Raw genomic sequence first — 12,196 nt, forward strand, 5'->3', positions numbered from 1 at the left:
GTGAGTAATATTCCATAACAGGTGTGTGTGAATCAAATGAATGTTTTTTGGAGTTTAATTTGATATATAACAAGAGTACCGCAGGGCGGAACAATATACACCCGTTGAATGCCATAGAGTGTTATATACTTTCTTGCATTGAAATAAGATCTCTCTACATCATTCTAAGAGTGGTTAGCTGACATGCTATAAAAAATGTAGGAGAAAATCAAGTACCGATATGAACAAAGGGCAATAACCTTTGCAAAAATTGTCAAATCAAAATTCTATTAAGGGAGACACAACTTCATATCATGAATATAATGCATACAAGTTTCAAAGAGATCCGTTGAAAAATGTAGGAGGAGATTGCCAGACAAACAAAAGTTTACATCGGCCGGCCAGACAACCCCATACCATAATACTTCCGTCAAATTTGACGGGCGTATAAAAAGTTAAAGATATATTGAGCAATAACACACTTTCTCCCTACATTACAGTCAAGTTATGGTGTGGTCTATACTTACTTCCAGTTACAGACAGTGTGGCTATAGAACTCTGTCCGGTACCCACAATGTTGGTTGCAGTACAGAGATATTGTCCCTGATCACTCGACTGAGCTCCATTGATGGTAAGTGACGGCACACTAACAGATGATCCTGCATATTTGCCAGAAGTTCCAATGCTGACAGCCTGGTTGACCCCATTGATGACCCGAAACCATTGGACAGAGCTATGGGAGGGGCTGGCAGTCACGGTACACACCAGAGTCACAGGACTTCCTGTCACCACACTGTAGGAGGGCTGGGCAATAACCACTGAGGGTACATCTGCACAACAAACATTAAATTATGTTAGCTTTGGGTCAGTCCTGGTGTAAAAGGGTGGATGAATCAACAAAGTTACAACTCCCCAAACCCCCNCTCAGCTGAACATTTGAACTTTGGCCAGTTCCAACTACATTTGAAGCCTTGCAGACATAAAGGCCTGAGTCGGCACTGGTTGCAGAAAGGATTGTTAGAGATGGACTGTTGAGCTGTGATCCAGAATATTTCAAATTATCAATGGTAATTTGATTGGTGTTTCCTCCAATGGTCCTCTCCCAGAATACATTATTGTGGGCTGGGTCTGCGGTCACCGTACACTGGATGGTGACATCATTTCCTGTTACTATGGAGTACTGTGTCTGCTGAACGGTCACAACAGGAATACCTGGCACATAGAAAAGTTGCATCAGATACAAGCTCAGGTTGAAACACACTTTTAGCCACAACCTGTCTATAACAAGGAAATTTGTGGAATTCAGATTCCCTACTGTGATGTGCTTGCATACGTAACAGAATCTAATAAGATAAATAGTACCACTTCTTCAGTTATATTGCGAAGGAGTGTTACATTATTTCTATTTGCAAGCTACATTTGAAAAAGATTTAACAAACATTTTACAATAGTGACAACGGTAATAATATTTCACACTATTCCTAGATATTTGGTGACACAATCATTTTTTGCTAATTATATGTGCTAAGATCCTACATGAATGATTTAATTATATTTTCAACAAGATTCAGCAGTTTGGAAATATGTAACATCAAAGTTTTACTTTCTACACAAACAATGTATGCCTTTGTCAAACTATTAATAATATTTTTGTTTTAGACCCCTAACTTACTTCCAGTGACCACAAGAGCAGTTGGAGCACTCTGTCCAGTTCCCACCGTGTTGGTTGCAAAACAGATGTATGTGCCCTCATCTGCTTGGTCAGCATTATAGACAATGAGAGATGGAGAGTTGACTGATGATCCACCAAAGTTGGTTCCATCGATAGAGACAGCCTGGGTCTGCCCATTGATAACGCGCTGCCAGAAGACTGTGGAATGTGTAGGGTCAGAAGATACTGTACAGCTTATAGTCACCGTTGTTCCGATGGTAATGGTATAGCTTGGTTGGAGAATAGTGACTGTGGGAACAGCTGAAAACAAGAAAAGAATTTGATTGCAATGAAATGCCGTTGTGTGGTATCTAGTCACTTGTTACTGACATGGTCAAGTATACAGGTCACGTTATAGTATCATGGATGTACCTACCGTTTGGTTACAACAAAACTATTTTTATGGCACTTTTTAATTGAAACTAACTAACCAATCAGGGTAAAAAATCAAAAAGCCTCAGTAATAAGATTGTTATTGAATGGCAAATATAGTGATGGGAAATGAAATTGTCGATTTTCTCCAGAAAGCGTATGATAAAAGACTTGTATGAGCATTGGGTTAAAGGCTAACTAACCTCCAGTAACACTCAGTGATGTCGGGGAACTGGTTCCTGTCCCTACAGCATTTGTCGCTGAACAGGTGTAGCTGGTGATATCACCGGCACCAGTATTAAAGATCGTCAAACTGGGAGAGTTGATTCCAGACCCAACATATTTGTTGCCGTCGATGCCAATGGTTGTATATACTCCATTGACCAGACGTTGCCAGAAGACCTGTGTGTGTATAGGGTCAGATGCCACAGTACATCCTAGCGTGATGGACTGTCCAGTGATGACCGAATATGTGGGTTGTACAATGCTCACAACAGGAATAGCTACAATACAAACAAAACAATCAAACTCTGCTAGGCTCTGCACAAATACTATCACTACAATAACAATACAATAAAACTTTGCACAAATACTATCACAATACAATAACAATACAATAAAACTCTGCTAGACTCTGACCAAATACTTGGTTTTGTCAGTACATCTATAAGGGCAATGAAAACAACTAAAGTTTTGAAAGAAGTAGAAAAATATTCATTATATAAAACAATATTGACATCTCAGTTCAAAATTTGATAAGAATATGTGGCTTGTTTTATGTATGATAAGAATATGTGGCTGGTTTTATGTTTTTTTATCGAAGAATCTAATAATTAAACAATTTATTTTTCTAAAAAGTTCACACTTACTTCCAGTGACAGTAAGTGTTGTCTGGGTACTCTGTCCAGTTGCAACAATGTTAGTGGCAAAACAAATATACTGTCCCTCATCAGATTCTGCAGCATTGAAGATGATAAGAGATGGGGAATTGACAGTGGAGCCAGAGTATTTAGAATTATTGATCCCCACAGCCTGAGCCTGACCATTGACGATGCGCTGCCAATAGACATTAGTATGTAGAGGTGTGGCAGAAACCACACATCCCAATGTGACAGACGCTCCAGTAACAACACTGTATGCATTCTGTGAGATGGTGACAGTAGGTGGCGCTGTAACAAAGGAAAATACACATGTTGGAAACTAATTAGATGACAAGTACAAATGTATCGTGAATATATCAGAGAGCCATGAAACTATTTTTGTGCATATGGGACTATAGTAAATGGGTATGCATTAACTCAAGTCAAAACTGTTTAACAAATTGAAACTCTTCGTAGAGATAAAAAAATAAACCATTTTGCTTATACTTGAATTTTTTCCCTTTCTTGTTATAAAACTGTCAGTAAACCAAGGACCATTAACAGGATCCTTCAATTGGGATACAAGTTTAGAACATTTTCTTAAAAAAAATCTGTCTTAACCAATAAATCTTTGTTCCTACATGTATCTTGATTTTAAGAGAATTATGATACTCTTGCAACTTCTGACCTTACTTTGGATTGATTCAATAGAAGCCCTAGTTTGTCTTATTTTCTGATGATAGGTTAAATATGATGCTTAAAAATGTACGTGAAATCATTTGTATTTAAAAACTGGTTGATAGAAGTTAATTTTCCCAAAAATGATACTTAAATGGGTTGAGGGACTGAATTTGTTGTGTAAATAATACTTTTCAGTTTGCTACAGTTTGTGTACTTACATCCAGTGACAGACAATTGAGTTTGACCACTGGTTCCAGTTCCCACAGCATTGGTAGCAGAGCAGGTGTAGACAGTTGCATCATTAGCCTCAGCATTAGAAATAGTAAGTGATGGGTTGCTGATGGTGGATCCGCTGTACTTGTTGTTGTTAAGATTTATGTTTACTGCGACTCCATTATCAATTCGCTGCCAGTAGACTTGTGTGTGTGCTGGGTTAGATGATACAGTACACACCAAGGTGGTGGACTGGCCAGTGATGACAGAATACGAGGGTTGGGCAATCACCACAACAGGTAGGCCTAAAACAAAATGATGTATGTTAATTGAAATCAAAGTTTCTGATCACCCGTTAATATGACAGGTAATGTAAAGTAACGTACAACTGGAACAATCTTCACAATTTGTACCACTGCAGTGGAGGATCCAGAGATGATTTTTGGGCTTCAGGAAACCCCCTCCTCGAGAATTGTCTTTAAAAATCGTATATTTTCACCATTTTACTCAATTTTTTCCCACTTGGAAATTTTGGAAACCACCCCATATAGGTCTCTGGATCGGCCACTGCATTGATTCACACTTCACATGTACCACTGATACACACTTCACATGTATCACACTGATACACACTTCACATGTATCACTGATACACCCTTCACCTGTACTACTGATACACACTTTATATGTATCACTGATACACACTTCACATGTATCACTGATACACCCTTCACATGTACCACTGATACACACTTCACATGTANTGTCACATGTATCACTGATACACACTTCACATGTATCACTGATACACACTTCACATGTATCACTGATACACCTGTCACATGTATCACTGATACACCCTTCACATGTACCACATATACACACTTCACATGTATCACCCTTCACATGTATCACTGATACACACTTCAAATGTATCACTGATACACACTTCACATATATCACTGATACACACTTCACATGTATCCCTTATACAACCTTCACATGTATCACTGATACAGACTTCACATGTATCACTGATACACACTTCAAATGTATCACTGATACACACTTCAAATGTATCACTGATACACACTTCACATATATCACCCTTCACATGTATCACTGATACGCCCTTCACATGTACCACTGATACTCCCTTCGCATGTATCACTGATACACACTTTACATGCATCACTGATACACCCTTCACATGTATTGCTGATACACCCTTCACGTGTATCACTGACACACACTTCACATGTACCATTGATACACACTTCACATGTACCATTGATACACACTTCACATGTACCATTGATACACACTTCACATGTACCACTGATACCCCCTTCAAATGTATCACTGATACACACTTCAAATGTATCACTGATACACACTTCAAATGTATCACTGATACACACTTCACATATATCACCCTTCACATGTATCACTGATACGCACTTCACATGTACCATTGATACACACTTCACATGTACCACTGATACACCCTTCAAATGTATCACTGATACACACTTCACATATATCACCCTTCACATGTATCACTGATACCCCCTTCACATGTACTACTGATACACACTTCACATGTATCCCTTATACAACCTTCACATGTATCACTGATACACCCTTCACCTGTACTACTGATACACACTTTATATGTATCACTGATACACACTTCACATGTATCACTTATACACCATTCACATGTATCACTGATACACACTTCACATGTACTACTGATACATACTTCACATGTATCACTGATACACACTTCACATGTATCACTTATACACCATTCACATGTATCACTGATACACACTTCACATGTATCACTTATACAACCTTCACATGTATCACTGATACACACTTCACATGTATCACAGATACACACTTCACATGTATCACTGATACACCCTTCACATGTACTACTGATACACCCTTCACATGTACCACTGATACACCCTTCGCATGTATCACTGATACACACTTTACATGTATCACTGATACACCCTTCACATGTATCACTGATACACCCTTCACATGTACTACTGATACACCCTTCACATGTACCACTGATACACCCTTCACATGTATCACAGATACACACTTCACATGTACCACTGATACACACTTCACATGTACTACTGATACACACTTCACATGTATTGCTGATACACCCTTCACGTGTATCACTGATACACACTTCACATGTACTACTGATACACACTTCACATGTATCACTGATACACACTTCACGTGTATCACTGATACACCCTTCACATGTATCACTGATACACACTTCACATGTATCACTGATACACCCTTCACATGTATCACTGATACACACTTCACATGTATCACCGATACACACTTCACATGTATCACAGATACACACTTCACATGTATCACTGATACACACTTCACATGTATCACTGATTCATTAGTGTTACGTATGTACACTACCATATAACAGTTAGGTATTCCTTTCCCGCACATACATAAACCTCCCTTTATATACATAAACCTCCCTTTATATACATAAACCTCCCTTTATATACAGTAGCCTCCCTTTGTATAAATAAACCTCCCTTTATATACATAAACCTCCCTTTATATACAGTAACCTCCCTTTATATACAGTAACCTTTATATACAGTAACCTCCCTTTATATAAATAAACCTCCCTTTATATACATAAACCTCCCTTTATATAAATAAACCTCCCTTTATATATAGTAACCTCCCTTTATATACAGTAACCTCCCTTTATATACATAAACCTCCCTTTATATATAGTAACCTCCCTTTATATACAGTAACCTCCCTTTATATACAGTAACCTCCCTTTATATACAGTAACCTCCCATTATATACAGTAACCTTTATATACAGTAACCTCCCTTTATATAAATAAACCTCCCTTTATATACATAAACCTCCCTTTATATAAATAAACCTCCCTTTATATATAGTAACCTCCCTTTATATACAGTAACCTCCCTTTATATACATAAACCTCCCTTTATATATAGTAACCTCCCTTTATATACAGTAACCTCCCTTTATATACAGTAACTACCCCCGTTAACTTCCGTTTGGATGTAACTGTAGCACAGTTTTACTAGGCCACTGCTGTTGACCAGGTAACTCAATTAGTTAGAGGGATTTTACACAATCTGAAGTCCAGGGTTCGAATCCCAGTCTGGCCCAGCTGATTTGTTACACTCAGACCACTGTTGTTGATCGATGTTTTGTTCTCATAAAATCCCAAATGTATGGTTTTCTTTTCGGAAATGATTTATCAAAGCTATAGCTAGTTTCAAATACCTAGTTACAGTATTTTGCAGTGGTAAAGAGATCCTTAAATTTATATGTTAACCATGTTTTCTTAAACCAGGTTTGTAAAAAAGGTGTTTCAACCAATTGTTACATTTTGGTATTGATGAGTTTCCTTTAAAATTATACAAAATAATATTGAACTATTGATGGCATATTATCATGTTAGTGTTTTCAATGATGTATTTGTTTTTATTATTGATCTCTTCAAGATGCAATGTTCCTGTGATTTTACTTACTTCCTGTGACACTAAGCACAGTCTGGGAACTCTGTCCTGTCCCAACAGTGTTGGTGGCAAAACAGATGTACGATCCCTGGTCGGAGGCTGCGGCATTGGAGATCACGAGACTTGGAGAATTGACAGTAGCACCTGAATATTTGTTGCCATCAATGGTGATAGACTGTGCCTGTCCATTGTTGAAGCGCTGCCAGTAGACTGTCGAGTGTGCTGGGTCAGAGGTCACAGTGCATACAAGAGTTATGCTCTGGCCTGTAATCACGCTGTATGCAGTCTGTGCAATGGATGGTGTTGGAGGAGCTGTTAATATAAAAGTGATATTCTGTTGAAGGTACAACTATGCACACTAACCTGGGCCCAAATTCATGAAAACGGCCTCAAGTATGGATCCAACCAACTTTTTTCTAACTTGTGTTAATCATGTGACATGGTCAAGACGTCAAGTGCAAACATTGAAAATGGTCCTTTGCTTCAGTCTTTTCCAAATTCTTCTGAAAATCTGTCAAAATATGACTTTTTTTTATGAATTTATCAAAAAAAATGAGCAATATGGCTTGAGCACAGAAACTGAATTTTAGCAAGAGAGTAGCATCTCATATCTAAAATACCTGATATTTATGTTAACATCAATACTGGAAAATGGCTGTAAGGTTTGGTTTGGTTGATTTGGTTTAATTTTGTTTAACGTCCTGTTAACAGCTTAAGTCATTTAAGGACGTGCCTCCGTGTGTGTAGTGTATGCTTGCTTGTGTGTGTATGCAGGAGACAGGGTATGATGGTGTGCTTTGCCTTTCTTGGGCAAGGACCAATTCCAGTTAAATTAATAGTAATGATGTTGACCTTGGTTTCCTACATTATGAACTCATTATGAACTCAAGTATTCTCTCACCATTCACCTAAGTTTGTGTATAGCTTGATTAAAAGTCTGTTATCAAATGAAATAAAAAGCAATCTAACATTAGCAACGGTGAACACCTTATTTTCATATCACATATGTATATTTCGTTTTCATAAGTCATAGCTATCTCCATTTTTTGTGTTGTTTTGAAGGGCAGTGGCAGCTTTTTCATTGACTCTTTGAAAGTTCTTTTAATTTCGTTTAGTACAGAAATCAAATGGCTGAAAAATGGGTACCCGATTGGACTTGAAAAGGTTATTGGTACTTGATAGGATCTGAAAGGGTTGTGGGTACCCGATTGAATCTGAAGGGGTTGTGGGTTTACTGATTGGACCTGAAAGGGATGTGGGTACCTGATTGGATCTGAAAGGGTTGTGGGTACCTGATTGGATCTGATAGGGATGTGGGTACCTGATTGGATCCAAAAGGGTTGTGGGTACCTGATTGGATCTGAAAGGGTTGTGGGTACCTGATTGGATCTGAAAGGGTTGTGGATACCAAATTGGATCTGATAGGGATGTGGGTACCTGATTGGATCTGAGAGGGATGTGGATACCTGATTGGATCTGATAGGGATGTGGATGCCTGATTGGATCTGAAAGGGATATGTGGGTACCTGATTGGATCTGATAGGGGTGTGGGTACCTAATTGGATCTGATAGGCATGTGGGTACCTGATTGGATCTGAAAGGGGTGTGGGTTTACTGATTGGGACTGAAAGGGAGGTGGGTACCTGATTGGATCTGATAGGGATTTGGGTACCTGATTGGATCTGATAGGGATGTGGATGCCTGATTGGATCTGAAAGGGATATGTGGGTACCTGATTGGATCTGATAGGGATTTGGGTACCTGATTGGATCTGATAGGGATTTGGGTACCTGATTGGATCTGATAGGGATGTGGGTACCTGATTGGATCCAAAAGGGTTGTGGGTACCTGATTGGATCCGAAAGGGTTGTGGGTACCTGATTGGATCCGAAAGGGTTGTGGGTACCTGATTGGATCTGAAAGGGGTGTGGGTTTACTGATTGGACCTGAAAGGGATGCGGGTACCTGATTGGATCTGAAAGGGTTGGGGATACCAAATTGGATCTGATAGGGATGTGGGTACCTAATTGGATCTGATAGGGATGTGGGTACCGGATTGGATCTGAAAGGGATGTGGGTACCTGATTGGATATGAAAGGGTTGTGGGTTTACTGATTGGTCCTGAAAGGGATGTGGGTACCGGATTAGATCTGAAAGGGTTGTGGGGACCTGATTGGATCTGAAAGGGTTGTGGGTTTACTGATTGGACCTGAAAGGGATGTGGGTACCTGATTGGATATGAAAGGGATGTTGGTACCTGATTGGATCTGAAAGGGATGTGGGTTACTGATGGGACCTGAAAGGGTTGTGGGTTTACTGATTGGACCTGAAAGGGATGTGGGTACCGGATTAGATCTGAAAGGGTTGTGGGTACCTGATTGGATCGGAAAGGGATGTGGGTACCTGATTCGATCTGAAAGGGTTGTGGGTTACTGATTGGACCTGAAAGGGATGTGGGTACCGGATTGGATATGAAAGGGTTATGGGTACCCGATTAGATCTGAAAGGGTTATTGGTACCTGATTGGATCTGAAAGGGTTATGGGTACCTGATTTGACCTTAAAGGGTTATGATACTGGAGTGGACCTGAAAGGGTTATTGGAATCTGATGGGACCCAGTGAAAGGGTTATTGGTACCTGATTGGATCTGAAAGGGTTATTGGTTCCTGATTGGATCTGAAAGGGTTATGGGTACCTGTTTGGATCTGAAAGGGTTATGGGAACCTGATTCGAACTGAAAGGGTTATGGGTACCTGTTTGGATATGAAAGGGTTATGGGAATCCGATTTTAACTGAGAGGGTTATAGGTATCTGATGGGACCTGGAAAGGTTATTGGTTTCTTTTTGGACCTGAAAGGGTTATTATGGTACCTGATGGGACCTGAAAGGGTTATTGGTACCTGAATGGTAAGCTGTTGAATTACAGATTTGTTGACCTTTTGAAACTTTATTCTACAGAAAAATGCTTTTAAAAAGTTTTCTTTATGACCTTATCACTACAGTACTACTGAAAAGAACCTTGCCACTTACCTCCAGTTACAGATAGGGAGGTCTGACCGCTGGTCCCCGTCCCTACAGCGTTTGTAGCCGAGCACGTGTACAAGGTCTGGTCATTTGCTGCTGCGTTATTAATGGTCAGTGACGGAGTATTAATTGTAGATCCAGTATATTTGAATCCATCAATGCTCAGTTGGGAAGCCACTCCATTGTCTATACGCTGCCAGTATACAACAGTGTGACCAGGAGTAGCAGTGACTGTGCACACAAGTGTGATAGACTGACCAGTTGTAACTGAGTAAGTGTTCTGGGGAATTACCACAACAGGTAAACCTAGGATTAGAATAATATTCCATGTTAACATATATATAGAAAACAGGTAGTTCTATAGTTACTTTATAATTTTGAAGTTTGTTCAATAAATGTATGCCTTTGAACTTTTTTAATAAGAGACACTAGCAGAAAAGTGTAGGGTTAGGATTCTAATTCTAGTTAACATGACTAGTTTTGTAACACCACTTTACCTCACAAGTCCAGAGGTACGCTCACTTTCACTGTCTGCCCACCTACAATATGTCATAGCAAAATTGAAGGCACAGGGCTAGTTATTTGATTTGTCTTTGTAAGATTAGAGGGGAGTCTTCTTGTCTCATCCACAAAGGTGGCACACACTGAACCCTCAGATATTTTTTATATATATTCCAGGGATGCAGAGAGCGGAAGTAAGCGTTACCACTGGTGTATTGAGGATGCCCCTGCCAGAAAATAGCAGAAAGTGCTAGAATTGCTTTCAGTAGCTGGCACTAAAAATTGGTGTTAACCCTTGTTGTCAAGCCTGACGTTGTTAGAACCTGGTGTCGTATTATTCTACAGTGGATCCCATTTACTATGATATCGATTATTATGATAAACTGCTGATGATAATATTTGTTCCATGTACCAATTTTTTTCTTCTTTAAGCAAAACAAAATTGATTATTATGATATGGTCAAAGGTGGGACCCCTCTTATTATAATCATATTTTATTCTGCCATGATAGATTTTTATAAGGTAAAAACTCAGGTAAGTTGTCCAGTGTGTTACACAAAAAGTATTAACAAAACAAATACCATGACCTGTAGCACAGTGCATAAGCTTTGAATCCCTGTGGTGATGTTTTTGTGAAAAGGGAAATTATAAAATACTTTTGTAGTTTGTATACATTAATTGTTGTGTAACTCTTTGCTGGAATTAATCAACAAGCTCCAAAGTCACAAAAAATGCAGCACAAATTGGAATTCTTGGTCGAGAGCATGGACTCTCCATCATCATATTAATATTAATAATGAACCTTTGTTTAAAAATTCATAACATAATTCTTTCTTATATCTCGAACAAAATTCATAGGTTTTCAGATTTGTTTGAATTTAAAATATTCGACAGCAAACTTCTCATCAATGATAATTAACCTACTTCCTGTGACGGACAGTACAGTGTTGGCACTCTGTCCGGTTCCCACAATGTTGGTGGCGAAACAGATGTACACTCCTTGATCAGCAGTGTTTGCGTTATATACAATCAGGGATGGAGAGTTGGTGGTGGACCCGCCATAATTAAGTCCATCTATAAGGATGCTTTGGGGGACACCATTTTGGGTACGCTGCCAATAGACGGAGGTATGTGCGGGGTCAGCTGTTACAGTACATTCTAATGTGGCAGTCATGCCAGTCACAACAGAGTACGCGTTCTGAAGAATGTTCACAACAGGTACATCTGGAAAAAAAAAGAACAATGAGGAATAAATTTAACAGCCTGTATGTACC

General features: G+C 39.1%; 1 protein-coding gene across 1 annotated transcript in view; it reads right to left on the reverse strand.

Moving 5' to 3' along the window:
- LOC110449963 (hemicentin-1-like) overlaps positions 1-12,196 on the reverse strand; it is a gene marked incomplete at its 5' end in the record, with an annotated part of 81,413 nt that overhangs the window by 22,413 nt on the left and 46,804 nt on the right. The window contains 9 exons of the mRNA XM_021497151.1: positions 507-809; positions 898-1,191; positions 1,652-1,951; positions 2,266-2,565; positions 2,932-3,231; positions 3,822-4,121; positions 7,410-7,709; positions 10,428-10,727; positions 11,847-12,146. Of these exons, the coding sequence (XP_021352826.1) occupies positions 507-809; positions 898-1,191; positions 1,652-1,951; positions 2,266-2,565; positions 2,932-3,231; positions 3,822-4,121; positions 7,410-7,709; positions 10,428-10,727; positions 11,847-12,146 (2,697 nt within the window). The remainder of the gene's footprint in view (positions 1-506; positions 810-897; positions 1,192-1,651; positions 1,952-2,265; positions 2,566-2,931; positions 3,232-3,821; positions 4,122-7,409; positions 7,710-10,427; positions 10,728-11,846; positions 12,147-12,196) is intronic.

This window comes from Mizuhopecten yessoensis, unplaced genomic scaffold (genome assembly GCF_002113885.1).
Source record: "Mizuhopecten yessoensis strain PY_sf001 unplaced genomic scaffold, ASM211388v2 scaffold503, whole genome shotgun sequence".
Classification (NCBI taxonomy): Eukaryota; Metazoa; Mollusca; class Bivalvia; order Pectinida; family Pectinidae; genus Mizuhopecten; species Mizuhopecten yessoensis.